Source organism: Thunnus albacares, chromosome 17, assembly GCF_914725855.1.
Source record: "Thunnus albacares chromosome 17, fThuAlb1.1, whole genome shotgun sequence".
NCBI classification, from domain to species: Eukaryota; Metazoa; Chordata; class Actinopteri; order Scombriformes; family Scombridae; genus Thunnus; species Thunnus albacares.
In genome coordinates this window covers 7,959,494-7,974,627 of record NC_058122.1, presented here as the reverse complement: position 1 = coordinate 7,974,627, position 15,134 = coordinate 7,959,494, and the positions used below count along the sequence as shown (strand labels likewise).

Genomic DNA, 15,134 nt, shown 5'->3' with positions numbered 1-15,134 from the left:
AGTGTAATTTGTGTTTGCTACTGTGTTTGGTTAATGTTTAATTTAGTGCTTTAAGTATTGTTTTCCTCTGAAGTCACAGGGTTTTGGGGAACTCATGTCGGAGCTGTTCTAGTTTCACTTTCATTTGTCATCACTGATTCAGAGGAAATGGGGATGGTGGACTTCACTGCTCCTTATACCTATCACTTTACATCAGATCTGTGAAAAGGAGGAGAGACTGTTTGTGAAGGCCACACCTATAACTGATTTTTTTTATTGTGATCCTGATAATAGGAAGTATTTCTGACTAGACAGACAGTCACATCTATACAGAGCAGGCAGAGCTATGAGAACACAAAACAAAGGTGAGTTTTCTTTATTTATATTATTTATCGGCTGAGAAACATACAATTGCTGTGAAACATATATTGGTTGGCAAAGCAAGCAGACCCATTTGGCAGGAAATTTGGCATTTAGACAGGAAAAAAAGGAAAATGCTGTGTCACACTTTTTCCACATTTTAACCTTTGCAACCTTTCACCTGTATATTATTCAGGATGTTCATCAAAATGAGTTATCTGTTAGACGTAGTGCTTGTCTTTATGTAATAATTTGTCCAGTCAGCTTGAAAGGTGATTCACAACTGCAGTAATATTTTATTTTAGTATTTGTTTATGTGACTTTGTCCTGTTACTCTCATCTAAAGCATGAGGAACACATAAAATGGAGGCAGAGGACAAAGACAACACAGCAGCTGGAGGAGAGCCTGAAGTCAACTCTGTAACTTCTGTGGCAAATGACAAAGGTAATTTAAAGGTTTGAAAATAAAGTTTAATAAACCTCAAGCAGCTAGATAATCAAACATATGTTTTTGATGCTCATCATGTGTATTCTGTTTTTCTTACATTAGCCTGCACTGCAGTTGAGGGGTTAGAGGAGAGTGCAGCTGTAACCAAGGTAAAGGAAAGATCTCTTCATCTCCATTATTGTCTTCAACATACAGCTGCATTCATTTTCTAACAGTATCCTGTTTTTCTGAAGTTAATCAGGTTATAATTTGACAGAAGTGGATCCTAAGTTCCTTTTCTCCAAATTTTTAAATTCAAGTAGAAACTTTTGGTGGTGTAACACATCTGTACATTCAACTTTCCAGAAAGATCTGAGCTATTCTCATTTTGTTTTCATCCTGAACTAAAGAGGTTTTGATTCCATAACTCTTAACGTTGTTTTCACTTTGATACAATCCTACTTGCATTTCAGTTTTTTTTTCTTGCTTCTATTTCATGTTTTATCTCTTAATTGCAACACCATTGCATGTTGTTAATCTTCAACTTCTTATCTTACATTATCTATATTTATCTAGAGGCTGTTTTCTTGGTTTCATGTTGTCAGTGGGTCTAACCTGTGGAATTTATTGTAAAAAAATCTGTTTTTGTAGTTTGGTCCAGTGAATGAACCCAGTGAAGCTGAACACTCAGACAGCAACAATGAAGGAACAACAATAGGAGAGTCTGAAATCACATTTGAAGCACCAACTGCATCAGATACGAAAGGTGAATATGGAAGAGATGAGCCATACACACTTTCATTTTATAAGCAAATGAATATCTGATGTTGAACATTAAATACCTCTGAATTTACAGCACTGAAATATTTTACTTTCAAAATCATCTATCTGAATTTCTCTTAAGGTAGTCAGTTAGTGGTCAGTCGTAAAATTCAAAACTATTTCCAGTATATATAATTATTTATTTAGTATATATATTTTAGGGTTCACAAACAGATAGAAAATTAAAATATTAAAAGGTCTATTCAAAAACTATGTAGTCATGTTTTATTTCTGAGTGTCACAAACACAAATTCAAGACAAGCCGCATCATTAAATCATTTCATCATTCATGTGTGTGGGGAGCTGACAGGAAGTTAGCAAGCTCAGTCAGAGGAAGTCTCTAATGTGCTCGCTGTCAAACAGCTTGGCTGCGAGCATGCTCTGTGGGTCCAAAAATGCAGAAGCACGAGGAAGCCCGTCTGTCCCGTGGATGTCCAAAGTCCACAATTGCAAGTGACAGTATGAAATAAAATATGTCATTATGAAAAGTATTCATATGATTTTTATATTTCATAATGTCTTTTTAAAATCTATTTAATACTGAACACTTTGTGTTTCCATAGTCCAGAGGCTATCCTTTAATCAGTCACTTTGAGAAATATGTTCCTTACTTGAAAAGCTTATTGACAGAATGTTTTTTCGTTTACAGTAGCCCTACATGCCTCTAAATAACATTTACAGTATATTTTAAATTTCATTTCTCCTGCAGCTCCTGAATGTGTGTTTTATTGTCATTCAATAGCCTAGTGTATGGTTAATCCTACTTGTTTGTTCATTATGTAGAAATGAAATAAAACCAACAGCTCATGTCCTTATTAATCAAACTTGTCCCAGTGAACTCAGATAAATTTCCAACACACACTCGCTGTCTTAATGAGCACTTTGGCACTGTTGGCAGTTACAGCAAATACATCACACAAGTAGACACTTGATCAATGTGGGTATTGGGTCGGACCCTTTTTCTGCGTATGTGCCCAGTGAGCAACCGTCATAGGAATGAATGGGGTGATATCTTGGGACATAGTATCCAGTTCTTCTTAATGCATCCATGATTTAACCAAGCCGTTTTGAGCAATCTCAGTCTCAGTGACTTGACCTGAAATTCTAGATCTAAATTGAGCTCATTGAATTTTAAGAATTTGAATATAGTTTCTTGAATTTGTGAAATCTAAAAAAATAAACATAGCCTATACTGGAAATTAAGTTTCTGGAATTGACTTTTTGGTTTTTCAAATTATATTTAAGTCAAGTGTCAAACACTGTAGAGAATTATGAAAACTAAATACACTATTCTCTCATATTTGGAGGTTTTGACCATTCAGCAGAGGAGGTTGATGATGTTAAAGAGGTCCATAATGAAAGCAGCAGTGACATTAGTGAGCCAACTGCAGTGGAGAGCGAGAGTGTTGCAAGAGGAATCAAAGAATGTAAGAAATACTTTCATTCATTCTTTTTTTTGTATTGAATATCAGAAAAATGTCAAAAAGTGTGCTGTGTCAATGATTAAACCATAGTGATGTTGTTCTTTTATTTTATTTCAGTGACGCCTGAGCTCACACTTGTGTTAGTTGGTGACACAAATTCCATTGAGATTGGATCAAAAAACATCTTATTTGACAGTATGATGGATGAAAATGAGGTAACAGCATTAATGAAAAAAACAGATGTCATGGTCTCTGAAAACGATCCACACTGCTATAGTGGACTGGTGTGTGATGACAATAAAGAACAGAAAGACCTGCTGGACCACAAATCCAACAAAGAAGAAAGGATTGATTCCTCTGTGTCTCAGCAAAATCAAACAGGTGAGATTTAAAGGAAAACCGTTCTTGATTACAACTTGGGTTTCATTTTTCTAAATTTGAAAACACTGAACTCACAACAAAATTATTGCTGAGATTGTGATTGTACAAACAAAAGGGTTAATTTTGTTGATGTTTCCAGGATGTTCTGTATCTGTAACTGTAAACTTACCATGAAGTAGCTTCAAATTGTATGTGTTTTACCTGCATGGTGAAAAAACAACCCCATATGTTTTTAATATGTTTTGTTTATTTTGAGACTGATTTGACAAAAATATACTCATGAACATACATGAGACATAAATGTAATTGATAGCTTATCCTCACACAATAAGCAGTGGCCTGCTTCATTTGTGGTTGAAGGAAAGTACTGTCATTGACACAAAGGAAGGCCCAGTTTTGTCCACAGGCTGCTATTTGCCTTATACCTTGTACAGGTTAAGTGAATATAGAAAACTGATGGATCAAGGCTGTGAAAATGCAGTGCATGACCAAACAAAACAGCAGAAATTGCAACACAGCACATTGTCAAATTATAGGTATCATAACATCCAGCAGCATTTTTTAAAAAGTAAGATTAAAATCCAATGTGCAATCTGCTTTTTCCACATTCCCTCCAGCAGATGAGTTGGAGAAGAATACATCTGAAATCAAGCTGAAGGTAAGCTCTTACACTTTAATTTGCAACCAAATTGGATGCTATGGAGAGTGACTTCAACACAATTAATTTTGTTAATTAACAATAATAACATTTATTAAAAAGATATTTTTATTGGAGTTTTAACATATAGAACATGTACATTTAAACACTTGGTACATATTCTCTCTCCAAAAGCAAAAAGGAAAAAAAGCTAAATCATTCAAAAGTGTGACTTTCCAAAAATTCATAAACAAGTAAAGTTTGCATCTGTTCTTTTAACAATATACGAAAATTACTCCAAAGCAAGACAGGCTTCAAGTTCCTTTCTCTACATTCCTGTAGAAGGTATGTCCGTGTTTGGACGGAGTGAAAAGTCAATAAGCCATGATTGCTGTAAAGTGACAAGTCTTCAGGGCAAATTCCAACCACACAGAGTTTGGCTTGAAGAGGATGTATTTTACCAGTTACATGACTTATACATTCAATAAAGCTTTACCAGAATTCCCGTAGCTGACATTCCCATACAAATCTAGTAATATGTCTGTTTCATCCAGGCATTTAACACAACTATCTGGAACATGTGATTTACTGTAGTCTGACTGGCATGATATAACCATTTGTAATGTAATAATAACCTAAATATTGCATTTATTATCTCTGTCTGGGCCTCTCTATGCATTTCTAGAAGACATGATAGCTGACTTTAACCTGTCAATTCCTCAATTTTGGACAGTAGAGGAGAACAGGGAAACGTGAGGCACTTTTTACATTTGATGATTTTGCTGCAAAATAAAAGTATATTTGTTTCAAATAATACTTATTATATAAACCTCAGGTTGTTGTGTATCTGTGGAAATTAAAACAAGTTTTCTAATTATTATAGTTTTAGAACAGTGAGCCATCAAAAAAATTAGTCCTATGGCACAACTTACCCCAAGATAGGGATAAAATGAGCATGGGGATGGGGTAAATTGAGCACTCTTGGGGTAATTAGTGCTACCATAAATACTGATATAAAAATGACACAAAATCAAACAATTTTGAGATAATTTTAACTTTTTTAATGCCATCAATTTAACAAAGGCAAGAACTCATACTTTTAAGTAAAAAGATATTGTTGTGTCCTGTTGTTCAACATATTACATAAACATTTTCAGTAAAGATTAAACTGTGATCTTTGTGTGTTAGCTACAGGGGTTGCTCTGTTCCCCTTTAATGTCTAGAAACATGTTTAGTCTAAATCTGTTACCAGAAAGCAGAACCTCTGTTGTAATAACCTGGTGAGCTAAAGGGTAAATAAAATCACTTGTTTTCTCAGTGTGATCCAGCAAATGAACCAGGTGATGTTGAACACTCAGAGAAGAACGATGAAAGCACAACATCAGGTGGGGAGCCCGACGTCAAGCCTGTGATAACATCTGCGACAAATGAGAAAGGTAAACATTTTATCAAGATTTAAAAGAGTAACTACACCCCAAAATGTTTTTTGAGTTGTAAACTTCTAATTAGGTCTTGACTCAAACTAGTCATTTTGTCAACAGTTAAGCAAGTTAAGTAGTAAAAGTATTAACCTCTTAAAATCAGGCTCAGTGTGCCATCTGATGGATGAAATGAGCAGAGGCCAATCATTTTGAAAAGCCCATGCTACATCAGTGGAATCGCATCATTCACTTTCCCGAGGGGGATGCATTTCTTAATGCAGAACTAATGTCTGTCTGAGCACAACCTTAGAGACTTCCTCTGACTCCCCAAACACATGAAGAGCACAAAATTATTTACTGATAGAGCTCCTCTTGACTTTCCAAATTTTATTTATCACATTCTGATAGTACAAAAAGTTATTTCAAGATTTTCTTGATCAGATAAGTTATTCATTGTTTTAAAGCCATTCCTTTCATATAGTTGTGTATGGGAAAAAGTCTTTGTGGGCCAGTGGGCATCATGTGACCTAAGACAAAATTGCCATATAGCCCACTGCTATTGGTGGGGGCTTGGTACACTGCACTAGTGTCATCAAAGGAAAAAGTTACATTATGCTCAGAGTGAAAGCAGATTATTAAAGGCATGGTCAGTGACTTCAAGATTTTGATCTGCTCTCAATTTTAAATTCCACACTGAGCAGGCCAGGAGAGTTCATCTGTGAGTTTTAGCCTGATAAGTGTCTTCAGTTCTTTATTCATCAGTTTTAAGTGGCCTTGCTGTTTGCTTGCCAGACCTGCAGCTTTGATCCATGATTGGGAGACATCTAGTAAGCATGACTTATGATAGTAATGAAGCTGGTAACATCAAATTTTTACAAAGCACTGATTTTTCAGATCAGAAGTGACCCTGTTAAAGTCCAACTGAAATTTAATTGCATCTTGTTTCGTCTACTACAGCATACACATCTGCTCTCTACATCACTTGTCCTGTGTTCTCCTTTGAGAAAAAATCAGAAACCAAAGAGAAAAATGCTTGACTTTTTGGTTTCAGGATTTTTTCAGGATTTTTTGCATTAACCTGATGGAGTACTGTTTGCTCTCCATCTATGTAGATAGACAACTTCTTTTCATTCAGCCAATCAAACATTTGCATGAATCAGTAAAGTCAGCGTTCTGTCATAGGCAGATGAGAGAGTCAGACTAAGCTAGACAGCAGTCTGCTACACAACATGACCCACAGACTTGTTCATGACTTGTAGCTACAGCACAAGTTTGTTAGAACTGCTACTCTTTCGTTGCCCTGCCGGTGTCAGGGCCACAGACTGTAAATAATTTGGACGTAGCCACCGTGACATCACCCATTGGTTTCTGAAGAGCGGTTTTAAAGCTCAAAGTGGGTGGCTCCAGCCATCGCCATCTTGGCAGTGCCTGACTCCACCGAACTCCTGCTTTCTCAAAAATGGGCAAAGAGGTGGAGCTGAGGAGGGCCGAATGAAGCCTGGTTGCTGAAACAAGCCAAACAAACCTGTCACTCAAAATAGTCACGTCCTTAGTTATGCATAACTTTACGACTTAATAAAATTTGAACAGGTGAATTATAAAAAAGTTCACAACCCGTACAGTTGTCATGAAAGGGAAAATTAGCTATAGAGACCAAAACCTTTTTTGTCCCAGACTGTAAGTATGTTTACTTCTGCTATAAAGTTGGGCATTTTAATATGGGGGTCTATGGGGATTGACTCGCTTTTGGAGCCAGCCTCAAGTGGCCATTCAAGGAACTGCAGTTTTTGGTACTTCTGCATTATCTTCATTTTTAAATACATTTTTTTTTTTAAAACATTTTGACTGAAAAACGGATAACTAAATGCAATTTCAGTTGGACTTTTAATCATAAAAAGTATCGGTATTTATGGTTCTGGCCCTGGTATACTGAATCAGAACCAGAATCAGTTTTTGATATCCCCCACTCTTATTAGTCAGAGTCCCCTGTGCCCCATGAGGCCACACCTCAAATTGACATGATCACCTCCCACCTTCTCTGTTGTATTTCTTTTAGTTTATTAAAGGGAGGGACCAAGCAGAATTAGATGGTGTACTCACTCTTTAACTGAAACTTTGCATGGCTCTTTCAGTCTCATTTGAACCCTGTCAAGAAAAAAGAAAACTAAATAAACTAATAATTCAGCATTAATAACAGAAACCACAGTACCAGTAGTACATTGCTCTGTCCCTCTGTTAATGCAGTTTATTGTTGTACTGTAGGTATCTTACATACGGATGTGGATGGAAACAAGGATGAGGTAAGGAATTCAAAATAAAAGCCTATTTACTTTATAACCCAGTATTTGAAGTTCTCATTTTTACATACAGTATATAATTATTTACTTATTACTTACAGAAGTCAGAAAAGATTTTTGAAGAGATCAACAGGAAGGAGCAATATCAACAAGAAAGTGAAACACTGCTCAGCAGACTTCACCTTCAAGAAAAATATCATCAGAAATTGACACCAGCAGATTTTCTTAGAATAAGTCGACCTGTAAAACAGCACCATGACACGTCCGAAAAAGATCTAGCTAACACTTTTCTTCAGAGGCTGATGATGTTAGATTACAGAGCCAGATATATTCCTGTAAAACAAGACAGTCCTGAGGTGAGCCACTTGAAGCCTGTTCCACAGAACTCAGAAACAGACAATGATGACTTTGATGCTCTTTTTACTGCCAAAATAGACTCGGATCAGACAAAACAGTCTCATGTGCATCCAATGGATGTTCAAATGGCAGTATTTCACTGCTCAGACAGCTCTCTTAAGCAGAACATGATCACAAAGCTATCACAGTGTCAGTACGCCTTACCTTTGCTTGTTCCTGACCCAGTCACAATGGATGTTGAGTGTCCTCTGTGGACATTCAGACAAATAAGGAAAAGCTGGAAGATAACTCAAACCAAAGATGATTCAAACACTGTCACCATGAAGAGTATGCCCATCTGCAAAGCTGAGACACCCATGGTGTCATTTTTCCGTCTTGGTTCACTATCACTGTCTAAATCTCAGCTGATGAACACTTTGATCAACGACCGTCACAGCACCTTCTTCCATAGAAACTGTCCAGGAAGCACCAAATCTCGCCATTTGTTGGACGGTGTGGCAGAGATTGCATGGTACTGCCCTGCTGGAAAACCCAATGATGCCTTCACTGACTGCATTGCCTTCTGTAATCTTCATGGTGATGCTCTGATGATTGAAAAACAGCGAAAAATACTGACAGAAAAATCTTCAATCAATGTTGTTCTGTTACCAACTCTGGAGAAAAGTGACCAAAGTTGGACAGTTATCTCAGCCCTTCTCAAGTCTCCAAAACCTCTCATTTGTCTCATTGTTGATAATGATTGTGGTGCAGCTGAGATGAAAGAGGGAAAATACAAAATGGGTCTGAAAGACAGAAGCTGGTCAGATGTTTCTGAAGAACTGAGAGGAATCATTGGAAAAATCTTGTCTGGACCACATAAATCCTTCCAGCTAGAAACCATGGCTGAGGTCTCTGGAATCAGAGTGGATGAAGATGACACAGTCTGCCAAGAAGGAAAATGTGCTGCTATGAAAATAGTGAATTTACTTGAAGAGATGGATGTTTCAAAGATCAAAGATGAATATCTGCCTTGTCAAGGCCAACTGTGGCATGACTGGTGCAAAATAAACAAGGAACAGTATCACCTCAAAGGGAACATTGAGAAGGAGAAATGTAAAAAACAACAGGAACTGGAGAGAATACGTCAAGAACAACGTGTTGCTTCATGTAGTGAACTGATGAAGTTGTTCACTGAAAGCCTCTCGTCTCTGCCATCAGAGGAGAGAGAGTATTTCCTGAAATGGATTCAGATCTTACTAGATGCACTTTCAACAGATGATCTGTCTTCAATTCTCCAAAAATATGATGAAAAATGGTCTGAAGTCTTGGATTTGAAGAAGAAACATGACAAATCTGATCAGCTAATAAGCAAGCAAACTGAGCTTGAGAAAATATCAGCAAAACTGCAGTCAGCTACTTTTGGCTTAGAGCACATCTTTAGAGAAATTGGACAGATCTATGAAGCCCATAAATCTCTGCAGGAACAAACAAAGATGGAAGAAACTGACTGGTCTAAATACCCTGAGCTGGCTGCAAAGTTGATGATATCAGGACACCCAATGGAGCTGATGGATGGTGATGCAGGTCATGTGCCTTTAACATGGATCTCTAGTCTTTTAGATGAAGTCATCAAGAAACTGGGAGATCAGAGAGTTTTTGTTTTGTCAGTTTTGGGTGTACAAAGCAGTGGAAAATCAACCATGCTGAATGCCATGTTTGGATTACAGTTTGCAGTAAGTGCTGGCAGGTGCACCAAGGGTGCCTTCATGCAGCTGGTCAAAGTGTCAGAGGAGATGAAGAAAGACTTTCAGTTTGACTTTGTTCTAGTGGTGGACACTGAAGGACTGCGTGCTCTTGAGTTGGCAGGTAACGCCACTCTTCACCACGACAATGAACTGGCGACATTTGTCGTTGGTCTGGGAAACATGACATTGATCAACATCTTTGGAGAGAATCCAGCTGAGATGCAAGATGTCCTGCAGATTGTTGTTCAGGCTTTCATGAGGATGAAGAAAGTTAAACTTTCTCCAAGCTGTGTGTTTGTTCACCAGAATGTTACAGATATTGCAGCTGCAGAGAAAAACATGGATGGAAAGAGACGACTGCAAGAAAAATTGGACCAGATGACTAAACTAGCTGCCAAAGAGGAGGTTTGTGATGCTGAATGCTTCAATGATGTCATCGCATTTGATGTGCAAAAAGACGTGAAATACTTTGCCCAACTGTGGGAGGGAAGTCCACCAATGGCTCCTCCAAATCCGGGTTATAGTGAGAGCATCCAGGATTTAAAGAACATCATCCTCTCTAAAGCTTCACAGTCTAAAGGGACAACTCTTTCACAGTTCAAAAGCAACATAAAGGACCTGTGGAATGCCCTTCTGAAAGAAAACTTTGTTTTCAGCTTCAAAAACACACTTGAAATTGCAGTGTACAGAAAACTTGAGGTCCAGTATGGGAACTGGACCTGGGCCCTGAGGAGCAACATGTTGACCATTGAGAACCAGCTTTATAACAGAATTGAAAATGGAAAACTTGACAAAGTTGACCTTGGTCATCTTTTTAAAGAAATGAGCGAAACATATGAAGAAATCAAAAAATATATGAAGGTGTACTTTGATGATGACAGAGACAAAGAAATGTTGGTTCAGTGGCGAGGCCGATTTGAAACCAAAATCAAAGAGTTTCATGATGATCAGGTGAGAGGAGTTAAAAGAAAACTGGATGAGGTCATCCAGCAGAAGAATGCTTGTAAAAAGCTAGATGACAAGAAGACAGAGTTTGAAAAGATGCTGTTACAAAAGAGCAAAGAACTCGCTCATGAGTTAAAAGACAAGGCCAAAGATGAAGAGGAACTTGAAAAACAGTTTGACTCTGTTTGGAGTGGCTGGATTACTGAATTAACTGGAGAAACTAAACCTATTGAGGACATCAACCTGGAACAAGAACAAATGTCCATCCTGCAGGAGCTTGGTATTGAATGGTCTCTTATCGATGATTCAAAGAGTTGTGAGAGCTACAAAGACATATCAATGATTGGGGATTATTTTGACTATGTTACCCTGAACAAGCACCAAGAGCTCTGCAACAAAAGCCAACAATCCGAAGACAGTAAGAGGGAAAACAGGAACACAAAAGGGCAAGGAATATTGACAACTACCTGGGTGTCTGTTAAAAAATTATTTGGATTTGGGTCAATACGACAAAAAGAAGCACTTAAACCAAGAGGAGATTTTCCATATGAAGAACAAATTCTGATCAGATCCCTCATTGAAGATGTTGAACAAGAGTCCCTTCATGCAATTAAGAGCAAACCTGTAGCTACAAGAGGCTACAGTCCAACTTACTTGCAAGAGGTGGCCAAAAATGTCAAAGAAAAAGTGACGGAATTTGAATTAAACAGGAAATATGCCCTAAAGAAGGAGTTTACAGTTGATCTCTTACTGTATGTGTTTGACATGGCAGGGAATTGGATTTCAGAGTCCCACAACAAATTCAAAATGAACAATGATGCTGTAACGTTTGTGAAAAGCAAAAAAATACAATATTACAACATCTTCAAAAGCTTCTGCAAAGGAAACACATCTGCTGTTGTGCTTGGAGAACTGATCTGTGAAAAACTGAAGGTTTCCACTGTTGAAGCTGTCTGTAACAAAACTGCCATTGATCTCGCTGGAGAGATGAGGTGCAGTGTCCCAGCATTCAATGGGAACAGGTTAAACTTGGAGAAACATGTGTTGAAGTCACTGGCAGAGAAAGAAGACTTTGATAGTTACATCAACTACATCCGACGTCCAAGGAACCAAGCAGAAAATTTCATAGGAAAAGAAGTAAAGAAATACATCTTCAGAAAACACAAAGATAAAGCACTGAATATACTCAAGAAAAATGTTGACGACATCAATAAACTTGTGAGTCAAGCTTTGTTCACTGCAACAGAGAAAGTCAAAGCTCAGAGAGGAGACACAGACATGTGGCTGAAGAAATTTTCCAGTTTGCTTAATGATGAGCTAACATTCAACACCATTTGTGCTCAAAATTTCAGTGACATAAACAAATTTGACTTTCTTAAAGAAGAGATAGAGAAAGGACTTGCATCCATCATTGAAGAGTTGAGCAGCCTCTCATTGGGTAAGATGAATGAATTCAGGCTGAAGCCAGATCAAATCCTCATCGATCAGCTGTGTAACTGCTGCTGGGTAACGTGTCCATTCTGTGCAGCTGTTTGTACCAACACCCTGGAAAATCACAGCCCTGACGATCACAGCGTGCCTTTCCATCGACCTTCTGCGATCAAAGGATGGCACTATAGAGACACAGTGGAGATGTGCATCAATTTCTGCACAACAGAAGTTGCAAGTGATCACAGTTTTTACCCTCGTTATGATTCAGAAGAGACCATTCCCTATAAACTGTACCGAACTGGTGGCCCAGAATATGCTAACTGGAGAATTACCGCTGATGAGTCTAAGCTGACATATTGGAAATGGTTTGTATGTCGATTTCAAAAGCAGCTGGAAGACCACTATAACTTAAAATTCCAGGGCTTTGGTGAAATTCCCGAAGAGTGGAGAAGGCACTCTAAAAAAGAAGCTATTAAAAGTCTGGATGAAATGTGTGAGTGAGCCAACACAACTACAACCTTGCTGAACATTATGATAATGTTTTGTTTCAATGAACCAAGAACCAAGTTTTCAGATTTATGCTGACTTCATAATTGACAGTTGACTCTGACTGTGACATAGAATATAGATGGTGATTTGACTTTTAAAGAAACACTTGGTTTCTTGGTTGAAGTGAAAAAATAAGCAAAAAGAGCACAAAAGAACAATAGTCATAATTCATATCTACAACGTTGGTTACATCTGTAGTGAGAATATCTGGAAATGACAGCATTTTCCAAGAAAGGAAATTTAGAAGATGTGTTTCTGAGCAACAATGGGTTAAAGGGAAAATGTGACAAGACAAAGCTTCCTATTGCATTATTGTTTTATAGGATGCACAAACATTGTCAGAAACAATGTACATATTACTGAAGTATAAAAATCTCACCAAGGTGTCATGATTGACACAACCATTTTCATTTATGTATTTCAGCTTTTTTGTTTTATATTTTGTTTATTGGTTATATGCTGATATGTGCCTAAATCCTAAAATGGATATCTTGGTTTTTTGTTTAATCATTCTTTTTTTTTTTAAAAAAATATTCATGAACTTTGTTTGTTACACTTGTTTCCAGGAGCAAAGAAATGTGCAAAACAATTGAGCTGAAACATAATGAATTATGATCATGGACATATTTTACCTTTGTTATTATGTTGAACTCATCAGATAGCTCTTGCAACATCCAAAACATTATCATCGCTGTACATTCATTTTCAATTTGCATATTTTAATAGATTTAGAGGGGTTGAGAGAGAATTGATGAAACTGTTATATATTACAACAAAATACAGAAGTTCAATCAATATAGAGTTGTCAGACAGGACTTAGGATGGAAGCCACATTTTTTCTTACACACATACGTATCTAAATATTACATCTGAAATAATGTCAAACAAATATTATCTTCTGTTTTTTGTTTTTGTTGTAACTTTCTTTTAAGTTTAATGTTTTATTTTAAAGAACATTTCAAACATAATTGATGAAGGATGCTTTATGTTTCCAAAATATTTGAAGTGTTCAATTTAAATTGTTCTATGTTATGTTAATTCATTTTAACCAATCTGCTATTGTATCCACGTATGAATGAGTTTTGTTGTTTTGTATCATTAGACTTCTGCTCTGTCCTAAATACGATGACATCCACAATTAATGTTGTGTTTGTGAGGAAAATCTTTTTAAATGACTATTCAGTGACAACACATGTTGAATTTAACTCATGATAAAAATAAATGCTTCATATTTACTGAAATAACATGTTTCTTTTGATTGGTGTTTTTCAAATGACAAAGACTCAATAAACACATGTAAGCACTCATATGTTTACTAGTGTATTTTTCACATTCAGCTATTTTGTATAGTATCATTAGATGCTACTCTAAAAACCTGCTGAACCTCAGATAATCAGGTGTATCACCTTTGACTGTATGAATATTTCTTTTATCCAGTAAGCAGTGGTAAATTCTAAAATATAATTACTGTAATTTGACATCCCACTATCATTATATTGAAAACATAAAATATAAAGAGTTCAGTTTCAGTTACACATGTTACACAAGCACAAACACAAACACATCTGTCTTCTCTGCATAAAAAATGCATAAGTAATTATAAAGTGAATACATTTGGTTCTTTTTAAAGTACTGAAAGCTCTCTGCATCAAACAGAATTACTTCCTTTGCTTGTCCTGTCTGTCAGACTGAAACAGAGTTTGGAGTTTCCTCCATAGTTCCTCCCAACAGCATTATGAACATCAGTGTGTTTCCGTACATGGTCCAGTCAATATATGTGCTTTTAAATTCATTGCACTTAAAATAAAGTTGATATAAACAATGTTGACCCACAGTGTAGCCTCATAGTAAGAAAAATTATCTTTTCTTCATAACTTTTTCTCTATTTAAATGACATCAAGAACCATACACCCAGAATCCATTCATTAAAATGTAGATAGTGGCAGACTGTCAATCTGAAGGTATTGAAGCAGTACTTCCACCATATGGAGGCTGCTATGTAACTTGTACAAACCAAGTAACATAATCCAACCAATAGAGAACTTATTGTCTATAAAATAAATGTCACATGTTTCATTTTATACATCCACATCTACACTTACATTTTTTGTGCTAATAACCAGTATATGAAGAACGTTCACATTACGCACACTGTCCTAAATACTAGCAGAACAAAACAGCAAACTGAGCTAACAGAGGAGTAAATCTATATTGAGTTCAAATGTAATTATATCTGCATCTGCCAAGATTTTTGCTTTGCTTTGTTTATTGAAGTGATTTTCATTTTTGTTTTGTTATAAATGCAATATTTCACTCATAAACAAACATTTAACACAATTCAGTATTCATTTTAACTACCTAATGTTCCTTGAAGGTTCTC

The 15,134-nt window shown here is 36.6% G+C and overlaps 1 protein-coding gene across 2 annotated transcripts; it reads left to right on the top strand.

The window, feature by feature from the left end:
- Window positions 1-239: 239 nt before the first annotated feature.
- LOC122967658 (interferon-induced very large GTPase 1-like) lies at window positions 240-12,706 on the top strand. Of its 2 annotated transcripts, none has more exons than XM_044332416.1 (10): window positions 240-344; window positions 686-784; window positions 890-936; window positions 1,418-1,532; window positions 2,896-3,015; window positions 3,130-3,393; window positions 4,014-4,051; window positions 5,349-5,466; window positions 7,714-7,751; window positions 7,850-12,706. In XM_044332416.1, the coding sequence occupies exons 2-10, from the start codon at window positions 703-705 to the stop codon at window positions 12,704-12,706; spliced, it is 5,679 nt and encodes a 1,892-aa protein (XP_044188351.1). In that variant the 5' UTR covers window positions 240-344; window positions 686-702. The 2 variants fall into 2 exon arrangements, with proteins under 2 accessions (XP_044188351.1, XP_044188350.1); XM_044332415.1 differs by having other exon boundaries at window positions 4,011-4,051.
- Window positions 12,707-15,134: the final 2,428 nt, after the last annotated feature.